The sequence below is a fragment of the Prosopis cineraria genome, unplaced genomic scaffold, assembly GCF_029017545.1.
Source record: "Prosopis cineraria cultivar Desert tree isolate PC_DT_omini unplaced genomic scaffold, ASM2901754v1 PC697, whole genome shotgun sequence".
NCBI lineage: Eukaryota > Viridiplantae > Streptophyta > Magnoliopsida > Fabales > Fabaceae > Prosopis > Prosopis cineraria.
The window spans coordinates 1-23,353 of record NW_026556022.1 but is presented as its reverse complement, the minus strand read 5'-3'; the positions used below and the strand labels follow the sequence as shown (position 1 = coordinate 23,353).

Sequence of the window (23,353 nt, the reverse complement as noted above, 5' to 3'; positions counted from 1 at the left end):
GCCCGTGACAGAGTGGTATCAGAGCAGGACGTACTTTACTGTCGTGTGCGCGTGGGGTCCCACGTTGGGACTGGTCGGCCTCGGCACCGCTCCAGAAAGGCCTCCGAGCAGGTGGGTCCAAAAGTGGGGACTCGGGCGGGATGGTTGGCCGTTGTCGACTCCACTCCTGTTGGCTCGCGGGTGCGAGTGGGTCCGAAGAGTGCAGGACTCGGGTGGCCACTCAGCAAGTAAGCTGGTGTGTTTGTGGCAGTACTGTACGTACGATCCTTGGGCGGAGTCGTTCTCCCCTAGCACGAGGGCGTGCTAGATTGGGTGTGGGAGAATGTCACGGATGATATTTCCGTGACCGTGTAAAGACCAAGATAATGAACGGTTCGCTGGTTAGCCTCGCACAATATGGGTAAAGGGGGCGACATTAGCATTGGGGGTGTTCTGCCTCAGTCTTCGGACTGTGTGCACAACTGGTCGGGGGCTAGTGCCGCCTCCCTGATGAGCCCATGGCAGGGCGAAACCAGTGTGATCCGTACGTGGTAAGGCTTGTCCTGAGGATTATGGGGTCCTCCAGGACGCCGCACGGGCGCCGTGTGCTGCGCCAGACTCTCAGCCCGTGACATTAAGCTCTGAACAACTATTAACCACTTAAATAGAATTAGTTAAACGGACTAAACTAACTCTAGCAGAGAGGACAATAGGTTAGGCCTCAAATTGGGTCAGTTACATATTCTAACATCCCCCTCGTTGGAAAAAAGAAATTAAGCTGCAGAAGCTAAATCTAATGGTCCAGCAATATTAAACCTATCACGTAACGTCACAAATGGAGCAAATGACAGCGGCTTGGTTAAAATAGTCAGCAACTTGTTCTTCTAATGGCACATATCGTACATCCAATATTCCTTGCTCAACTTTTTCTCGTCCGAACTGCAGATCTAACTCAATGTGCTTTCCTCTTAGAATGTAGAACTGGGTTAGTTGCCAATGAGACAGTTACGGCATTGTCAACCCATGCTATAGGAATGCCAGAAACAGATACCTTCATTTCCTCCAACAAAGACTTCAACCACATTACTTCAACTATTGTATCTGCTAAGCTACGATACTCAGCTTCTGTAGATGATGGAGTGACCGCTGACGGCCTCTTTGAAGCCCAGGTAATAGGATTGCATCCTATATATGTACAAAAGCCACTTGTAGATCGCCTATCAGGCTTAGTTCCTGTCCAATCAGTATCTGGACCCAGATCAGAGTCTGCAAACGCATGAATAGAATAGTAGAGATAGGCTTGATGAGTAACCCATGTGCAATAGTCCTTGCCAAGTACCTAAGGAGCCTCTGAACAAACTCCCAATAAGCAATCAGTGGCTGATGCATATGTTGAACTGATTTGTAAGCTGATTTTGATAAAGCAAAATCCTGGATTCTAACTTTACAGAATAAAGACTGCAGAGCCCGTGCCAAATTTGAGTTGCAGTGTTAAAGCCAACTAGATCAAGAAGGACTGAAGAACCGACCGTCAAAAGTAGCCAGGAAGTAAGAGTAGTGTTGCTTTGTTTGTACATCTATAAGCTAGTCGTTCCTTCAACAATAGACCATGAAATCGGTGCAGTACCTTCAAGAATTTGATGAAGGCGATGTTGTTTCACCATCAGATGCAGTTGATGCTTCCATAGGAGAAAACTGTTGTCATCCGGGCAAACGTTGATCTTCTTATTAGAGAATGTTCACGAAACAGACAATGTAGCGAGAACGAGAAGAACAGCGTTGGTATGCACAGCAGCAGAAGCCATGGAAATAGGTCTAGAAACTATGAGAAGCATATCAAGAGAAGAGGAATGGCTCTGATATCATATCAGATACACTCGTTGGTTCCAGAGGAGAAAATTGTTGTCATCCAGACAAACATTGATCTTCTTATTAGAGAATGTTCGCGGAGCATACGATGTAGAGAGAACAGGAAGAACAGCCAGCGTGGGTATGCGCAGCAGCATAAGCCATAGAAGTAGACCGGGAAACTATGAGAAGCAGATCAAGAGAAGAGGAATGGCCCTAATACCATGCAAGATATCAGAGTTAAGGAAGAAGAGAAAGCAAAAGAGAATATACTAAATGATGTAATCTTATTGAACTGCCTTGATCATCTATATAGAGCTTAAGCTCTGAACAACTATTAACCACTTGCACGGAATTAATTAAACTGACTAAACTAACTCCAGATAGAATGATGGGCTGGGTCTCAATTAGGCTGGTTACATATACAAACACAGACCAGTAAAAGTAATAACTTGGAGGTTAAAAAGACAATCAACGGGGTCAAACCCGACCTGCAGTTTCCCCCAGCCCTGGTCAGGCGCAATATTATCTCAAGAGACCTCTTGAGGTGAATGTGATTATAACAATTGCAATTGCCACACGGACTCTTCACTTGCAAAATCAGGATCAAACCCAGCTCACGACGCCCCACATTCCGCCAAACCACAAATCGTGGAATTTAGAATGCAGTCAGGGACGTTGGGCATATTAGCAGGCCTTTTCCATCTTAGCGTCCGTCCACCCCAACGTCTGTACAAAGGATTACGTATGAGAAATATTGAAACCGTCCTTTCCAGTAGTATCGCTGCTGTCTTTTTTGCAGCTTTATTGTTACTGGAACTATGTGGTATGGTTCAGCAACTACGCCAATTGAATTATTTGGTCCCACTTGTTATCAATGGGATCAAGGATACTTTCAGCAAGAAATATATCAAAGAGTTGGTACTGGGCTAGCTGAAAATCAAAGTTTATTAGAAGCTTGGTTTAAAATTCTTGAAAACTTAGCCTTTTATGACTACGTTGGCAATAATCCAGCAAAAGTGGATTGTTTAGAGCGGGCTCAATAGACAATGAAGATGGAATAGTTGTTGGATGTTTAGGACACTACTCGTGTTGAAGCTTAGGTTGTATAGATACAGGTACGAGTATTTAATATGATACGACATAATATAAGAATATAACAACTTTCAAAATTTTAAGATACGGGTATAAAAATATTTATAATATATATTTTAACATTTTATTATATAAGTATAGGTATTTTGAATTTCTAAAATGATATAAAGATATTTAGAACAATTAATTAAAATATTAAATGTTTTTTTTAAGTTTTAAATTGATATAATAAAAAATTAATAAAAAATCATATCACCGTTGCTAAAATATGAGATATGCATGTAAAAGTATTCTATATGTATCGTATTGGATACAAATTGAATACGAATACGTTTATTTCTTTGAAGTATTCCTGGTTCATAACTTCAAGCCCTGTTTCACCTTCTGTTCTGGTGACGGATCAGACAGCAACCCTTCACTAGTTCGACTGTACTTCCTAGAAAACACTACTAGGACGGGAGGCTAAGTATGAAATCCCTCATCGTCATCATCCCTGATCGCCCATCTACCTTGTCCTCCCTCTCGTTTGACCATTCCTTCGTCAATCAAATTTTCCGATTAGGGGTAACTCAAATTTTTCGATCACTCTTCGTGCAAATCGGGTTTCTCTATTTTTTTTTTTTATTGTATTCATTTAGGCACATGGGGATTTTGGTCCATTCATGTACTCCTTTTCTGATTATTGTAATACACCAGGTCCATTGGTTTTTTTTTTTTTGGGCCTGACACGCGATCCTTCAATTTGCTTTGGGAGGATAATTTTCGTTCCAAGGACGAATTTTCTAGCAATTCTCCTCAGGAAAAATTGGTAAAAAAAAATTTAATTAAAAGAAAAATTGTGTCCAAAGATTAAGTTAAATTTAAGGATCAAACTAAATATTTTATTTATTAAATAATATGAATAAATGATTAAAATGCCCCTCTGTTTAAACAAATGAGATTGAAAAAAAAAAAGGCTGTCTATTCAATACGTGCATCCCAATCAGAAGTCTTACATCTCAAGCCCAAAGCCTCAGTGTAACATACCAATTTAAATTTTATTAGTTAATTTAAGTTAATAAAAATTTTAAAAAAAATTAAAGATGAGTAAATTAGCAAGAGATTATTATTATATCTAATTTAAAATATAATTTTAAGTTAACATCTTTTTAAAAATTATTGTTATTATCATTATCATTATTAGAAAAGGAGAAAAAAAAATAAAAGAGAGAGAGATTGATAAATAAATAAATAAGGAAGAAAGGGGGTGTTGGAAGAAACGTCCGTGTCGTGTGTGCAAGGATATATATATATATATATATATATATATAATAATGAAACAGGAAAACGGCATGGGACCCATGCTTTTTTTTTTTTAAAGAAAATATCACTCACCCAATTTCTTTTTCACAGTCCCTCCTGGTTCCATTTCCATTTCCATTTGCTCCTCGTTCGTGAGCAGGGAAGAGCGAAAACACAGAGTGCGCGCGAGACCGAAGGCAATCTGATTCAAGCTTCATAATATGATGTTTTGGATGAGGCTTCAAACTTTTCAAGATTATATAAGTATTTAAAAAAAAATTTAGTCATCTTTCTCCCTTAATTTTTAATTGTGTGATGGTGAAAAGTTTAGGATTTGAAAGATAGATGAGTTTATAATGGATAAATGTAATTATTAAGATTATTAATAGTATAATAAATATTTTAGAGTATAAATTTGTTAATAAAATTTGAATTTGAAGCTTATAAGTTAAACCCTAAACTCTTATGGGTAAATTTTTTATTAAATCTAAAAATACAGGTTGATTTATTGAGATTTAGATAATTATTTAAGATGAGAAACATATTATTATGACTATAAAATAATGATTCTAGACTTGAGAGACTATATTCACAATTTTTGAATATTTTTATATGAGAACTTATGAAATAAAAGAAGAAATTTTAATAATAGAAATTAGTTTAGAAATTAACTTTAGCTTATTAGCATTTATGGTTGATTGAAAGAGGAGTTAGAAATTTTTCTTGAGAATACTAACTCTAAATTTGTATTAATAATATGATTAGGAATTATGTTATATTTTCTAATCCTATTATTAGAGTTATTTTACTAGCTCCAATAATTAAAATTAATATTTATAAATAATATATTATTTGTAGATTATGTTGTTAGTGAAAATTATGGTAAAAAAGAAGTTGTAAAAAATAATTTATTAAGAAAGCCAAGAGACAACAATGTTTGAATTTGTGATTAATGTTGCTTACTGTTATTTGTGTGATTATTAAGGAAATTATGAATCGTTATTGAAAAATTATTTTTTTATGTTTGTGAAAAAAATTGCAAAATTGTGAATATGTATTTTGAAATATTTTTACTAAGTAGGATGTTCTATTGTAATATTATTGAAAATAAGAAAATTGTGAAGATTTAAATGTTGTAGATTTCTATATTGTTGATATATAATTGCTTGACTATTGTGGGAAGTGTTGGGAAACTTCTTATTATTGCATTTTGTGTCATATGATATGTCCCTATTGGAGTCATAATAGGTTTCTTATAAGGACTTGAGTTAATTTACCTTTAGTTAGGTAATCTAACATCAAGTAAGGGCTACGGGTTGAGGTTAATTTAGGAAAACGAGGATGGTTATTTGTCAAGCATTACAATATCTTTGGTATTTTTGTTGGAATTATATAATTATTGTTTCCCTACTTAGCAAACACACATATAACTGTTTATATATATTATCATAAATTAGCATTTGTTATTGAAATTTTTTAGTCTCATTATGTAGTTAATATTTTTAAGAAGTGAGCCAAGTGTGGCGCATGGAAGAGCTCCTAAGGTTTAGTGATATGGATCTACTATTTCTCTTGAGTATTCTGATTTATGATTTTAATGATATTATATTATTAATGTTGGGACTTTTTATTTATTAACAATTATAAAAATGCAATGATTATGGAGTCTCTTGTTTGGCTTGTTTTGGAAATTGAATGAATTATCTATTTCAATTGTTGGGCTATGGTTTGCACTTGTTAGGAGTATAAGGTTGGAAAAAATATGTTTTGGCCTAATAGTACATGGAAGGTTAAAGTTTATTTGTAATGTTATGTTGTGCAAACCCAAACCAAATATTAGACACTTCCTCGTTAATTTCATTGATATAAATTGTGTTGGGTGATTGTAATCTAATTATAAAAAAAAATTATGTTATTTGGATAGTTTGCTAGGTGATTATAAGATTTTGAAATGTACAACTATTTCTAAATTCCATTATATTCTATTGTGTTTAATTTTTTTTAAATGGGATCATATGGGCCTTTAACACTTATTGTTATTTGATGATTGGGATCCCAAAATTTAATGACAATTTTAGGAGTTTAATTTTATTTACTATGATAATACTTATTTATTTAGTTTGGTTCCTTCTATTATGGTAAAACCTTTGCTACTGCAGTAATTATTTTAAAAGGTAAAATATTTTATAAAATTATGATTTATCTTTTTCTATCATGGTAGTATTTTAAGTTAAAGAATTGTTGAAAAAAAATGTTATGTATTATGGTAGATACTTTTTTACCGTGATTAGGATAATTGTTTGGAAAAAATTTTAAGGGTGTTACACTTAGCTTTGCACCTTTTCAGAAGCCTTGCACCTTAAGTCAAAAACCTTACACTCAAATCAGAAATCGTGCACTCTAAACCATAAGCCTTGCACTCATGATAATAAAAATTACAACTTACTTTTTTGACTTATGGTCTAGGGTGTATGGCTTCTAACTTAGGTATAAGACTTTTTAGTATAGGTTGCAGAACTTTTGGCATGGGTGCAAGACTTCTAGCTTGGAATGCACATGTTAAACAAACATTCTTCTTCTTTTTCTTTTTTTTTTTTCAATTTCATTTGTTTAAACCGGGAGCATTTTGGTTACTTGTTCATATTATTTAATGAATAGAATTTTTAGTTTGACTCTTAAATTCAACTTGGTATCTTTTAATTAGATTCTTTTCACCAATTTCCCCTTCTCCCGATCTCATATAACTGCAATAATTTTTTACCCGTTCTCATAACTCGTTTTCTGAAGAATGAACTAAAGAAACATGTCAGTGCGATCGTTGTCATATTGATCGTTTATATCTAAAACTAAATTTGATGGCACATGCAGCATATGGGAATATTAACTCTCGTTTTTTAAAGAAAATATAAAAGAAAAGGAGGGGATTTTAATGAGTTCATTTTTTTAAAACATGGACAAATATGTTATAAAATTTTATTTGAGAGATGTAAAAGGAAAAAAAAAAACTTGCCACAATTCTCTATTTTCTAAAATTGAATTCATTAAAATCCCACCGCCCAACCATTCTCTTAATCTAAACAATCCATAAAAATTAATAGAAGTTGAATTGCGTGTAAATATTAATTCGATATATAATTTTACAAAAAAACAATAGTTTATTAGGATTATAACCAACTTTCTATAGTTGATTAAAATTTTGCTTATATGTAAAAATTGAGAGAATAAGTTGATTGATTTAAATAATTAAAAACATAGATGACATATATACCCCTTGTATATTATATTGTATGAAAAAATTTATATATTTAACCTTATATATTTAAGGTGTTTGTTTTTAATTAAATCAAAACATGTGTATCTATTATATATTATTTATTCTACAATAAATTTTTTATTAATATTATTAACATATTAAAATTTACATGTCTTGATTTGATTTGATAAAAATATATTAAGTATATAAAAGTAAGTATATAAGTCTTGCTCTATTATATATGTGTGTGTGTGTGTTATCTCCTGAATATTTAAAATATAAAGATAATTTATTAATTTAGGATGCATTATTTTTACATAAATTTAAATTTAAAAAATAAAAAAGTAAGACTATGCGGGCCTTTGATTGATGCTCAATTTGAGTTACCTTTGGTATGTATTTAAGAGAGAGAGAGAGAGAGAGAGAGAGAGAGAGAGAGAGAGAGAGAGAGAGAGAGAGAGAGAGAGAGTAGCACTTAAGGCTCCCCAATTAAAAAAATTAATACTTAGGATCTAATGCATTCTTAATTTATCCTGCTGGCATTATATATAAATATGTTTTCTGGTGAGAAGAGTCATTTGTCCTCATTTGAAAAAATAACATTGTGAGCAGGACATTGTTAATGATGCAAATATTTTGTCATGTTATATATATACATTCTGTTATTCATATTATTTGTATATTATTATTTAACTAAACTATACCAACTCCGTATAATGAATATATATTGTATTGTTAATGTATACACACTGTCATGTTATATATAGACATTCCATTGTTCATGCCCTCGAGCAACTTGTATATTATTATTCAATTAAATTATACGAACTATATATAATGAATAGATATTATGTTGTTAATATATCAATCTCATCGTGTTATATATAGATTACAGACATTTTGTTGTTTATACACTTGAAGAACTTGAACATTGTTATTCAATTAAACTATACGGACTACATATAATGAACAGACGTTGTGCTATTAAAGTTAGCATCAATGGTTATTTACCAAATACTAATTATATCTTGCCTTCGCTAGAATCTCAACTATTACTAATCTATCTATCAATATTTTAATTTTTTGATGATCTATTTTTTTTTTTTTTGCATTAGTGGTTTCAATTTTTATTTTCTAAATGCAAGTAATAAATGATAAATCTTCTACCTTTGCAAAAAAAAAAAAAGTGTTAGGTCTCATATGTATTATTTTTGCTACAAGTCCTGTAACCATAAATAATATTTTACTATAGGTCCAACAACTTTTTTTTTTATTGTGGGTCCCACATAAACTCTTAACATACAATAATTATTTTTTCTAAAACCATCATGATCACTGTTCATTTAATTGTAGATAAACAAAACTATGACAAACTTTACAAACATTTAGATTAGATTGATTTAGCTTTAGATTTAGATATATAGATATGTTCATTCAGCAGTGGATGAACATTAATCATGACAAACTTTATAATATAAATAGATAAATATTGATATAGATAGATTTAGTTAAGGAATATGCGACCGTAAATTTTAACTACCCAATACAACGAAAATAATTATCGCAGGAAAAATTTCTAGCTAGTATATGTTATAAAATTCCGGAGTCCTAACGCACACTATTTTTAAACTGCACGCCTTGAGTTACGTGTGCTTTTTATTTCTCTTTCTCGTTTCCTTCAACTTTGCTGCTTTTTTTAAGGAAAAATTAATCTGCATATCTTTATAATATTGTTCAGTTTTAAATTAAGTTTTTGTTATTTATTTTATTTTAATTAAATTCTTATAATTAAAACTAATATATATATATATATATATATATTCATCTTTGAAGGTTAAAATTAATAATAAATTATTAAATTTTTACAAAAAAAATACTCTTGGAGTTTTAAAAAAATTTAATTAATACTTTTAGTCAAAATTGAAAAAAATTTGAGTTAATATAATGCCTATATTTTTTATTTTTAAGAAAAAATTTATTTGTATAAAAAATATTAGGAGACAACCTAATTATATAAATTTTGAGTTATAAAAATTAGATAATTAATTTTAAATTTATATAATCATTTAACAAAAATAGGAAAGTTTTTATTTTTTGAAAAGAAATATTTAAGTATTTTAAATTTTAGGGATTAAAAAATTTAATTGATCAATCTATAAGGATTCAATTTTTGACAAAAAATATAAAAAATTAATTAAAACAAAATATATTATAGGTACTGAATTTAAAATTAAATAAAATTATAAGAACATGTAAGTATATTTTTCCTTTTTTAATTAAAGAAAGAAAGAAAGAAAGTCACACCTTGCAAATAATTTTTTATATATCTTTTATTGAGTTCCGTGCAATGTTATTTTTGTTTCCTCAATTTTTGATATAAATTAAAGATAATATAAAATCTTAATTTTCACTCTTTCTCTCCTCTTTCCTCTGTTTTTAGCTCAAACAAAACCGGTTTTATGTAACTGGCAAACAAGAACGATTTTATATACAAAATGAAATAAGATTAAAAAATATAAAATTTTGATAATGCAGAATAATAAATACTTTTTGCCCTAAATTTTAAAAATAATTACTACTAAATAATGACAACATAAGTACAATAAAAATTGCATACATAGTACCAAACCAAGACTTAATTTTTTTAATACAATTATATATTATCGTATATTGAATGTAACGTTTTCTCTCCCAATGTATCTTGAATATAACTTCATCTCATTGTCATGATTGAAAATAATGAGGCTCAAATCATTTACAGAAGCTACTAATCATCTGAAGATATAACTCCAGGAAATAATTTCAATAAAGAGCCTTTGACCACATTTATTTAAATAAATAAATAAAGTATGACAATTAACAAGTAAAGTTTTAATATTATTTTAAATGAAATATAATTTTGCCATGTTTTTTAAAAAAATTAATATCAAATTAATACCTCTATATTATAGTAAAATTTTAAAAATTTAAAAATTTTAAATTTAAATAAGTGTGATGAAAGAATTTTTATTGAAATTCTCCCATGAATATGATTGTAGTAGGAAAAGAAACGGTGGAGGCATTGATCTAACGCAACGCTCCTGCTAAAACCATTATAATTGGAGCATGACTTTTAAAGAAACATGCATAATGCTCCCTCCATCTTAAATTATAAAATATTTTTAAATAAAATTTTATATATTAATAAATTTTATTAAATATATTTAACAACTTTACTTTTTAAAAAATAAAAATATGAACTTTTAAAAATACTTATCATTTAATATATTGAAAGAGAATAGATGAAAATTAATTATAGAGAGAGAAGAGTAATATTAGAATTAGTGTATTTAATAAAATTTTAATTTATCCAAAGTATCTTATATTTTAAGATAAAAAAACTCTTTTAAAAGTACCCTATAATTTAAAACAGAGAGAGTAATACATAGCAAAAGCTACCTAAAAATGAGAGTACAGCTGTTAAATATACAAGGTGTAACACACCAAAATTTTTTTTAAAAAAAAAATAATTTAACTCAACCATAGTTGGGTTACAGCCACCCAACACATTTTTATATCAATAATTTCAATATAAAATATTTTATAATTGACTTCAACTCACACACTATAACATTTCAGATAAATTTTTACCTCCCACATGCCATTAGTCTAAATCACATTTATCCATCTTTATACTCCTAACAAGTAAACTAAATCACATTTGTCCATCCTTATACTCCCAATAAGTAAAATAAATAATTTAGTCAATTTTTAACACAAGCCAGTTATTTGGCCTCATAATTATGCCATTTTAACCAATCCAAAGTAAACCAAATATTAAAATTACAGTCATCCAAAGTGTACCAAAAATAGAAATAGTTTGAAAGGCATGATTACATTTATATATTCATATAATTGTCAATAAACAAAAAGCCCTAATATTAGCAATATAACATATTATAAATTATAAATCAAATACCCAAAAGAGACAGTGGATCTAAACCACTAAGCCTCTGGGACTCCTCCACTTGTCACTCGTGGCTCTTCTCCTGAAAATTGTTAACCACATAATGAGACTCAAAAGTCCCAGTAACCAATAACAATTTATGATAGTGTGTACAAACAGTTAAGTGTGTGCTTACTAAGTAAGAATTTAAAAATAATATAATTTCAACAAATATAAGAAATATTACAATACACACAAATAACTACCCTTATATCTCTCCATTAACCTCGAGCCATAACCCTCACTCGATACTAAATTACCCGGCCAAAGATAGATTAACCCGAGCCCTTACAAGCCACCTATTGAGCTCCAATAGGAGCGTACCACGTGGCACATAAATACAACAACAATAGCAAGTCTCCTAACACCTCCCACAATAATCAAACAAATTCATAATAATATTCCACAATTATACAATATTACAAAAATTCATAATTTTCGCAATGATCACCCAATTAACATGAAGTAACACTAATCACAAATTAAAAGCATGGTTACCTTGTGGCTTTTTTAATAAATTATTCCTTAAAATTTCTCTCTCACCACAATCTTCACCAGTAGTGCAATCTACAAATAACATATTATTTATAAATATTAGTTTCAATTTTTGAAACTAATAAAATAATTCTAATAATAGAATTAAGATTATAACATAATTCCTAATCTCAATCTTAATACAAATCTATAGTTAATACTATTAAGTAAAATTTGTAACTCCTCTTTTAATTATCAATAAACATTAATAATCTAAAAATAAAATTTTAAACTAATTTCTATTATCAAAATTTTCTTTTTATTTTATAAATTCGCACCTAAAATATTCAAAAATTAAAAATTGAGTCTCTAGCTTAGAATCATAATCCTATAGCCATAATAATTCATTTCTCATCCTAAATAATCATCTAAACCTCAATAAATCAACATATATTTTCAGATCTAGTTTAGAATTTGATCCATAAGCCACAAATTCAAAGATCATCAACAAATTTATACTCTAGAATATTTATTATACTACTAACAACCTCATAAACCATATTTATTCAACATAAATTCATCCTTCTTCTAAATCCTAAATTTTCTACCACCACAAAATTAGAAACCAAAGAGGAAGGATGACTAAGAAAATTTTTTAGAACACTTACTTAATTTTGAAAAGCTTAAAATCACATCCTAAATATCCTATTAAAAACACTTACCTTAAAAATTCAGATCTTCCGCACCGGCAACTCACGCTCACAGACGCTCTCTCTGATCGCACGCGAAAGAGGAAGGAAATGAAGGAAAATGAGAAGAGAACGGTGGCTTTTAAAAATGAATGTGAGTCCCACAATTCTTTTTTATTTTTCCCTTTCCTCTCTCTTCTTTTCTTTTCTTTTTTTTTTATTATTTTACATGTAATCATTGCGGCCGCCGAAAGCAAACTTGTTTCTCTTCTTCTTTTTCTTTTTTTTTAAATACCTTTTCTTTTTTCTATTATAATAATAATTTAATAATATTTTTTATTATTTATTTTTTTTAATTTTTTAATTATTTTTTTAAATTTTAATTTAGAATTATATTTTAAGTTAGATTTAATAATTATCTCCTACTAATTTGCTTACCTCTAAATATTTTTTTTAAATTTCTATTAACCTAAATTAACTATTAAAATTTAAAAGGATGTTACACAATGTCTCTTAGAAACTGTTTTTATTTTATTATTTAGAGAATAAATATTTTGTAGAACATGTCAAGAGAATTAAAAAAATTATTTAAATAATTGTTCTAAAAAATTATATCTAAAAACTAACAAACGTAAAAATTTATTTGATAAATTGCTTTTAAAACATGTTTTTGAAAACAGAAAAAAACTGCTTTGATTAAGTTTTACAAAATTAATATCGGTATGATTTTTTATATTTATATAATATAACTACGGATTAATTTAATAATAAATTTGAATAGAATAAAGAAATAACATTAGTAACGTTGAAATCTTAACATCAGAGTCAACTAACTAATCACTGCAAAAGTGCAAATATCCACTGCTATGAAGCCTTTATCCCACCAGAATTCCAATCCTCTCTAGTATGATGCAGCCCCTCGTAGAAGGAATCCATTGAACCATAGATTTTGACACTCTATCCTTCTCATTGATAGTTTTCAAAGTTCGATTATCATAACAGAACATACATGAGCAGCGTGTAATCCACAAATGCCAGTAAAAGCAAGCAAAAATAACACACCAAGGGACAGCCTTGTTAACATTCCATCTCAGATCAGTTTTTTGAGTTCCACTCTACCCAGTCAAACCCATCTAGATTGTTGAAATCAGACCAACTCTCCGGTTTGATAATCTATCTCCACAGATAGTGAAATCAGACTTTATTTAATGCCTTCACTTAAACATCATCAAGGACATCATCGGGAGAAATACCATCATCCCTTTCAAGGTCTTCATCTTCCTGAACTCTATCCTTCTCCTGTAGTGCCTTTGCATCTCTGGCCCCAAAAGAGATCGGAATAAACAAAAGCTGGGCACAGTACAAGAACAAGATATTAAAGAATAACAAACCTTCCTCTGCGTTGCTGAGGAGTCGACCCATCGCTCTTGCCTTGCTTGCCGCTCTTGGAAGCCCTGGCCTGAGCCCTCTCGATTCTACGACAACCAAATGAGATCGGAAAAGGCAAAAGCCTTGAAACACGAAATCAGACAGCAAAGAAATTACCGAATAGAAGAAAAAATGAGGTTGGTAATGGCAAAGAAAGCGAGCAACAAAAAAAAAAAAAAGGCACACCTTAACGTAGGTCAAAGAATGCAGGTCAAAGGAAAAACGCAGGTCGAAGAAGATCAGGATGGTAGCTGGTTCACGAGCAACGATCATGACGGCAGCACGACGCCTACTCTGCAATCAGAATGAAGGTCGCAGAAGAATGAAAGGAAGGCAAGGGTTGGGGAAAGCTGAAACGAACTTTGCACTATTTACAACAATGCCATTAATGAAAGCAAGGTTGTGCTCCGCCATTTCTTATTCACAAAAACAATAGCAGCAAAACATCTCTCAGGTGTTCTCGTTTTTTTAATTCCCCGGAACACCATTCTATTTTTTGTTCTCCAAGACAAGTTGTCAAAAAACATGTTACTGAACAAGTTTTTTTATTATTTAATTCTAGCGAACAGAAACTCAGTTTTCATAATAGCTTTTCAAACAAGCCTTTAAATTTCCTATACAACATCTCATCTCTGCCTAATCCTGGCAAAGGCAAACTTCAACTGAAGAAAGTTTTTCATATGGAAATTACATGTTTGTACTACTGCCTCTTTGGACTGGTTCGTAAAGCACCACAGTAACATATTTTGATCGAAAGCGATGAGTAAATCCTAATGCCACCACAGATCTTGGAGCCTCTCTGTTCTCAATATAAAGATGGTTGAGAATCACGTTATAAGGCAGTGGAAGAGTCCCCGAATTGCTTCTGCTAGCAGGATAACGGAGCAAGGTATGTTGCAAATGCGAAGGAACCGGGGGTGGATCACGAGCCTCGTCTTCATTTCCAGGATACACGTTGTTGTAACTGGAATCAGGAGACTTCGGCACTTCAAATCCGGCAACAGTTACATTTTCCTGCAGGTAGGTTATTACATCTTCAGTGCCTACTAGGCTACTACTCACAAGAAGTTGATGTAATAAGCAACAAGCAACGATGAATTATTTACGTGATCTTCAGGGTATGAATTGCTCATATTCAAGTTGGAACGATCCAGCCCACCTGAGAATCCGATAAGCCTGAAGAAAAGCAGTTTGGTTTGCATATAAGCATAACTTAGAGCAAAAAACAAAAAAGGGATCAAGATAATGAATATATATGACTACGGGATCAGTCTAAATACAAACAATGAAGGACAAAGACGAGGAGCAAACAAGTTTGTCATTTTACAAATGCTAAAAAACGTCTTTGAAACACTCAGCATGTAATCAAGCCCAGAAGATTGCAAGGCAATCAATCGGAACTGGAGCAAACAAGAAATTAACATATCTAAAAGGGAAGAGCATTAATGAATTCAACCAACAAGATGAGACAGGATAGGATATGAAGAGAAGAACAAAGGAACAAAATTTGTGGATACAAGGTCAACTCAAGTTTAGGAATTGTAGTTCTAATGTCATATTGGACTGCTATTTAGCTTCACTGCGAACAGAAAAAACTGAATGCAGGATGTTAACATGGTTGATGATATCAAAATAGTAAAGCTTCTGCCTTCTACAGTGACCCCCCTCCATAAACTACTAAGGCCAGGAAGAGATCATGGCTCATAAGAACTTCCACCTTGCGTTATGTAATACAAATCTAGCAAAACACAAACTCTTGAAAAATGAGCTTGCTTTGTGTCCAATACACGGAAAAAACTCATTAGATCTATTACAAACATCAATTCAATTGGAATTTTAGATTTCTCAGTGCAACAGTGTCCATGTCGTGGACTGTTCCAGTGTCTCTGCTTCAAATCCTAGTACAAACTGACCACGCATACACTCATACAGAGATGGGTAAACATATTTAATGTGGCCACTACAAGCATGATGGCTAAGTGCTCAGCCCAAATCTTCAAATAATGTTTTTGTATGGCAGATGAAAGATTACAAATTTCCTTCAAATGGCTTAATGGAAATCGAGAAAAATGATCCCTCTGCTCACTAGGTGAAGTGTCAAGACAAGGAAGGATTTGGTGGAAATAGGGGGTGGGGGTATAGAATAACAAAGAATGTCATAAGATCCTTTTTCCGTTTATACAATGAGATGCTTAATTCAATGTCTTGTCTAATGAATCGTCAAGATGATTGGGAAGAAGGACTCAAAGCTAGAAGGAAGATATACACCCATTGATACGTGCTAATGAATTACGCTTGTAATGAACCTGAAAATTGAATCCAATCTATGATCAAGTCTAACTTTACGTCAGTAATGGGCTTGAGATACAACATTAATGTTCTTATAACAACACTTGTGCACACATACCAAAGAAGCTTCAAGATAATCATAAAAGTAACCAAATTGCAAACAGACACAGAGAAAGAGAGATGCCAAGGCTTTCAGAATTCAGATAACTACAATCCAGTGGCCTCAACTGTATTAAACTCATTTACTAATGGCTTAACCATTATAGTAGAATTTAAATTTAGCGGATAGAAGTCAATACGAAGCACAAACACTTCAAAAAACAAAACAAAAGAAGGAAAACAAAGGGAGCAGTGTCCATGTCCAATTTCACCCTATGGACTCAGCACATACAAGCGAGCAAAAGTGCCTGGTAGCCCAGCCTGACAATGCACTGAGTATGCATAGCACAGCCCCTCATTCCCATCCACTATATCATATTTCAGTACATATGGATGTTTGGATTCATAGAGTGATAACGAAGACGACATCTCTGGGACCTTAACTCTTTTGTTTCACTGAAACATTAACTGGACTAGAACTTACAGCTTAATGCACTGAAGTACGGAAAACAGAATTAGTCAATTGGTCTTGACATATCAATCAAATACCATTGTTCATGAAACAAACACATGCCACCAAACAATTCCAATACACTGTTATATGCAAATATTCCTATTGAAGCATGAGTGCATGACCAAGAAGTCATCCCAGCGACCCAGATCATATCTGAGAGAGCCAGAGAGCCGTTCTTCAAGCCTCCGTAGAATTGAATTCGCACATTCGAATCAAAAAGAAAATTACGGGATTGCACGCAAAACAGACAATTTAATACACATAACAATGCTCTTTTCAAACGGAAACCAAGGCCTAAATCCACATCCTTGATTATGAGAAACTAGATTGACCCGATAAAACTCCACCCTCGGGCCTAAGAACTCAATGAGTCCCGATTCTGATTCCTTTTGACAGTAATGATCAGCAAAAATTATTTCTGGGAAGAAATTCGGGAAACCCAAGGTTTATCTGCAGGAAAGTTTCCCGAAATCAGTTAGAAATTAGAATTCAAAGGCCATCGTACAGATAGAAAAATGAATCAAAAACCCTACCTCATTGAAGACACGATGATCACATAACCAAGTTTTGTTTTAGAAATGAAACGCAAAACTAAAGCATACCAAATTGAAAAACAACTAGAAACACTTGTCTCCTGATGGAATGGTTAAATTGAACCGTCGTGATCGAAAAGCAAAAGAGGAATATTTGAAAATTGGAGTACCCTGGGTAGTTTTTTGAAAAAAGCTTTCTGTGGGACCAGGAAAAAAAAATTTTTCCCAGGAACTCTAATTTTTTACTGGGTACCTCAAATTTACAAAGTATATACTTAAAAAGATACGTAATTTTTTATATTTAAAAATTCAAAATAACTATTTTTATGTAATTATTTGATTGGATTAGATTCAAGCGAACATTGTCAATTGTTAGAATTAATTAAAAAAAAACGGCTTATTTTTGTGAATAGAAAAGAGAGAAAATGATAATTAAAGACCTTTTAAAAATATTAATTTCAATTAAAAACCACAACATTTTAAAATTTTATTTAAGAACTATGGTCCTTAATTAAGATTAAAAAATATAGTTTGTGAGGTGGGATTCACTAATGTTACTTAAAAATTTACTAACCCAACTTGAAAAAATTGCAAATGTATATTATGAAAACATAAAATTCTACTTAAGAATAGATTGTTTGATAAAAAATATCATTAAGGACCTTTTAAAAATATTAATTTCAATTAAAGACCATAATATTTTAAAATTTTATTTAAGAACTATGGTCCTTAATTGAAATTAAAAAATATAGTTTGTGAGATGAGATTCACTAACGTTACTTAAAAATTTACTAACCCAATTTAAAAAAATTGCTAATGTATATTGTGAAAACATAAAATTCTACTTGAGAATAGATTGTTTGATAAAAAAATGTCATTTGAGAATTCACTAATACAACTTAAAAAAATTTCTAACGTATATTGTAAAAATATAAAACTTCACTTGAGAATAGATTGTTTAATAAAAAATTTTAATTTGGACAACTCACTTTTTGATAAACAATCTATTCTCAAGTGGAGTTTTATATTTTCACAATATACAATAAAAAATTTTTTAAGTTCGGTAAGTAAATTTTCTAGTAATGCTTTTTGTTAAACAATCGATTCTCAAATGAAGTTTTATATTTTCACAATATATGTTAAAAAAAATTTCAACTCGAATTAGTGAATTTTCAAGTGACACTTTTTGTTAAACAATTAATTTTTAAATAAAATTTCATATTTTTACAATATACATTAGTAATTTTTTCAAGTTAGGTTACGGAATACTCAAGTAGCGTTAGTAAATCTTACCTCATAAATTATATTTTTTATTTCAATTAATGACCATGGTCCTTAATTAGAATTTTAAAATATTATAAACTTTAATTAAGATTAATATTTTTAAAAGGTACTTAATTATTATTTTCCGTTAAAAAAGGGCTAATCCCAGTTGCATTGATCAAAGGAGGAGACATGGATTTCAGGAGAATCATTAATAATGACAGCTCCTACAAAAATAGGGGAGTCCAAAAGACAAAGGAACCCATCTTGGCCATTTGATTCAAATAATAGAGAACCTAAGCATTTAAACCCAAATAAATAAAAAATTGATAGAGTATAATTCCACTGTGTCTAACAGGCATAATTCTTTAGTCATTTTGGAAGAATTGGGTCAAATATTCATGTTAAGGCCCACAAATGACAGCACTAATGAGCTCCACGTCAAGACATTTAACGGAAGAAATCAACCTGTTTTATGGCCAGCACGACCTGTTTATGAGATTCGCCAAGTACTTCGATCTAAATTGGTCTGGATTTTATGATGAACTTAAATTATATAAAGAAGAGGAAGTAACGAGAGAGCACGTGAACCGGCTGAATTGTATTGTCATGTTCAAGTATGATGCGATTCCCTTGTACACGCCGAGTTGTCTTGTAAGGTCGTGGGCCGATCGACTTTTACGGCGGACCTTCGGAATCGACTAATTAGTTAGATGTACTGTAAACTATTGGATTTGGAGGTAAAAAGATGTAACTTACTGGATTAATGATTCTAAATTAAATTTTACAATGATCACATTTCGTTTTTTTTTTAAATTAAGAAAATAATAATGAAACCGAGAAACGGGGAAAAAACTCACGGGTGAAATTTGCCGGAGCAATTGTCATCTTAATAACGTACGAGTCTACAGCGCCCATATTCATTTCAATTTTGTTTTTTTTTGTGAGTAAGTAAAGCATGACGTCATAGTTTGACCCAAAAAAAAGAAAAAGAAAAAAAGGCATAATATAAGAAAATTAAACAAGCGAAACAAGAACCTTAGAGACCATGTGAGGCGCGTTACAGCTAGTCAGCGTCTTCCACCATTTATCTCTGCATTAATTTGCACGGTTTATTAATCAGAGAAATGATACGGGCATATATGATTATTATTTTCAGACAACACATCAGCGTATGGGTGTAAAGTTACTCGTGATAAAGTGAAACTTCGCGGATCAAGCATCCAGATGCTGCCTGTTCCATTATTAAACAACCATAGGTCTGTGCCATGCCCAGCAATGATGACAATTTCAAAGTTTTCTTTTAAGAAACATGCTTATTTTAAAGTAATTTGCACAGATCTCAGTATCGATAAGGATAATTCATATGAAACCATTTTGAACTATTTGTATGATTGGTGCTAAGATGATAGGAAAATAGGTGGACCTGATCCTTAAAAGCTTAGGCGTTAAAGACTAATTTTTTAAATTTAAATAAATATTGATTCCTGGCTCCTATTAAAAGGGATTAGAGCCAGACTCAAAAACCTTGTTTTAAAAAAATAAAAAAATTAATATTATATTTTAATTTTATTTTTAAAAAATAATTTAATTCAACATCATAATATTTAACATTATAATTTAATTTTAAAATTTAATATAAACTAAATTAAAATCTCACATCATGTAGAAAATAAATACTAAAATATTTTAAAGTTTAAATGCATGTTAGTTTATACCATCAAAATTCACAATAAAGTCACATTAACAAAAATATGTGAGGTATATCGATATAATCTTCATAGAATAAGATAAGAAGTTAAAATTTTTAAATTAAATTGAAATCTTAAAAGTGAGCATTAAATTAAAATCTTGGATATTTATGATCTGAACAAAATGTCTATGTTGGAAGAGGAATTACTTGAGAGTAAAAAAGCCAAAAAGACAAATCAATAGAATGCCAAGAGGGAGTCGTTGAGCTAAGAGATGTTGCATCAAGAGACAAGATGAAGAGGGAAATTGAGAGATAGAGAAAATTAAAGGATGAGCAGAGCAGTGAGGAGAAGACGCAAGACAGCTAGAGAAAAAGAGAGGATGAGAGGGAGAGGTTGAGTCGAGAGATGAAAAAAGGTAAAGAATTTGGAATGGTTGAATGCTTAGGTTTTTTTTCATTTTTCAAATGATGCGTTCTAAGATGAAAGGACAAAAAAATAGCACAAGGTTTGGAGAGTTGCCAAGATCCAAGCCTTTTTTTTAGAGCTTATCAAAGCCAAGCTTAAGAGCTCAGTTACCTTAAAAATCTCTCATTTTTCAAGCTCTATCTCTTATTTAAATTGGCTCTCTAAGTCCCACCCTTATTCCCAACTCTATGTTGAAGTCCACGTTGCCGTAGGTGCATGTGGGGCTCACAGCTTACAGAAATCTAAGATTGATTTTTTTTTTTGAAAAATTATATCAAAGTCCTATACAAAAAATTAATTATTATAAGGTTCATTAGCAACTTAATTAAACAACATTGACAACACATTTAGTTGTCAATGATATTTAATTCAGTTGTTAATCAACCTCATAGTAATTAAATTTTTTGTGTATGGCTTGGTTGCAATTCTCCCTTTAAAAAAACAATACTCCTTCCATACCAAATTATAAGACATTTTTGGATAAGATTTGATATCTCAAAATATAAAATACTTTGAGAATATTAAAATTTTATTAAATATGCTTATTTTAATATTACTCTTTCTCTTTTTATAATTCATTTATATCCTTTCTCTTTTCAATGTATTAAATGATGGATATTTTTGAAAGTTTATATTTTTATTTTGAAAAAATAAAGTTGTTAAGTATATTTAATGAAGTTTACTGATATTTAAAATTTTATCTAAAAGTGTCTCATAATTTGATATGGTGGGAGTACTATATATTTACACTTCTCATGGTTGAGAAATTTAGAAGGTTAAAAAAGAGAGAGAGAGAATAACAAATAAATCCCTTGAGAAATGATAATTTGATCCTATAAAATATAACAATATCTTCTAAATTTCAAGAAACTTAATTATCATTAAAGTTTTAATGAAGTGACAAAAGTACTCTTTAATAAATAAAAAACACAACAAAGCATTTTTCATTTACAACTTTAGTTTTAAAATTCACAATTATAATCCAGCAAATGAATAAAGTGGTTTATAATTAACAACTTTCTCTCACCATATTTTTTCAAACAACAAAGTGTAACGATTTTTTTCCTTTACAACTTTGATTCTAGAATTTAGAACTCCATTGAATACATGATAAAAGTAATTTGAGCATTCTAAATTTTCTATCATCATTTTCTTCACTTTTTTAAATTAAGGGTATTTTTTTATTCATCAAAAACTTTAATAACAATTAAGCCCATCACATCTTATGAGATTAAATTATCAATTTTTTATTTTAAAATAATTTTTTTGTTATTCTAAAAAAACCAAGAAGAGTCTTGTTATTCACTTCAAGGGATAAATAAAATTTAATAAAATATCTATGACTATTTCTAAAAATGCCATGCATCTTTTGTTTTGACTTAAGTAGTTTAAAAAACTGTGAAACTTGTTTACATCAATTTTCTTAAATTCCTTAACCTCCATGGAGAAAATAGTAAGTGCAACCTTATAAGAAAAAAAACAGGGAAGGAGTGCTATTTATTAGCAACAATGTGTAGCTAAGGCTCTTTTCATATTAATTAAATTTCAGTTGGATTATATTGTCCAGTTTAAGCTCATGTCTTATTCTCTCATGTCAATATTAATTAGTTTTTAAAAATATAAGTTATTTTTTTAGGAATTAGATGATATAAAATGTTAAAGTATTTTTAATATTTTAAGGTATAATTAATGTATATATATTTTAAAATAATACTTAATAAATAAGTTATTTTATACTTATTTTAAAATGAAATATGTCATTAAATAAAAATAAATATAAAAATAATATTAATTTAAAAATAATTAATTAAATTATTGGGAGTGGTAAGAGTACTTTATACGTTCGAAGGGGTGAAGTACATGTGATGTATTTACAGACTTACAGTTACACAGAGCACAGTGGATGGGTCCCCGTGCCCGGAAACAAAGTCACGTGGACACCGTTTATTGCTTTAACCCATTAATATATTAATTGTGACAAATACAGAATGTGGTTTTGTTCAGGTGGAGCCATGGCGATATGGCTCTCGATGTTCTCATATACATACATATATATAATATTGTGGTTACTTCTCAAGGGAATCTAATGCAGGCGTGTTTCTTTAATTTAATTGAAAATGGACGATTGGCAAAGGCCTAGCGACAATTACTCCGCGGCTTGTATTAAAAAGGAAGAAGTGCATGAGTGCTAGAACTGGTAATAAAATTGAATTGCAGATTTAACTCGTAAGCTTACAAAATTGCGATAGGTTGAGTTTTAAAAAATGAACTAATTTTAATGCGGGTTGAGTTAGACCTGCACTACATAGGCTAATCATGTGTTTGATGGGTTAGTTTGTCTTTTTAAAAAAAATATTCTCTCACAAGTAAAGAGTGGTCTAGACCAGAGGAGATGTGCAAATTCTTTCAACCAACTGCAGTGATAACGAAGTGAATTTCTAGATCATTATATCCAACTCCTAAC

General features: G+C 30.7%; 1 protein-coding gene across 3 annotated transcripts; it reads right to left on the bottom strand.

Annotated features, from left to right (window-relative positions):
- Nucleotides 1-13,567: 13,567 nt before the first annotated feature.
- LOC129298062 (SNF1-related protein kinase regulatory subunit beta-3-like) lies at nt 13,568-17,260 on the bottom strand. 3 transcript variants are annotated; one of them, XM_054936461.1, is made up of 6 exons: nt 17,057-17,260; nt 15,139-15,208; nt 14,724-15,046; nt 14,219-14,326; nt 13,996-14,115; nt 13,568-13,922 (listed from the first exon to the last, which is right to left on the bottom strand). In XM_054936461.1, the coding sequence occupies exons 1-4, from the start codon at nt 17,083-17,085 to the stop codon at nt 14,302-14,304; spliced, it is 447 nt and encodes a 148-aa protein (XP_054792436.1). In that variant the 5' UTR covers nt 17,086-17,260; the 3' UTR covers nt 13,568-13,922; nt 13,996-14,115; nt 14,219-14,301. The 3 variants fall into 3 exon arrangements, with proteins under 3 accessions (XP_054792436.1, XP_054792437.1, XP_054792438.1); XM_054936462.1 differs by having other exon boundaries at nt 13,996-14,079; XM_054936463.1 differs by lacking the exons at nt 13,568-13,922; nt 13,996-14,115; nt 14,219-14,326 and having other exon boundaries at nt 14,561-15,046.
- Nucleotides 17,261-23,353: the final 6,093 nt, after the last annotated feature.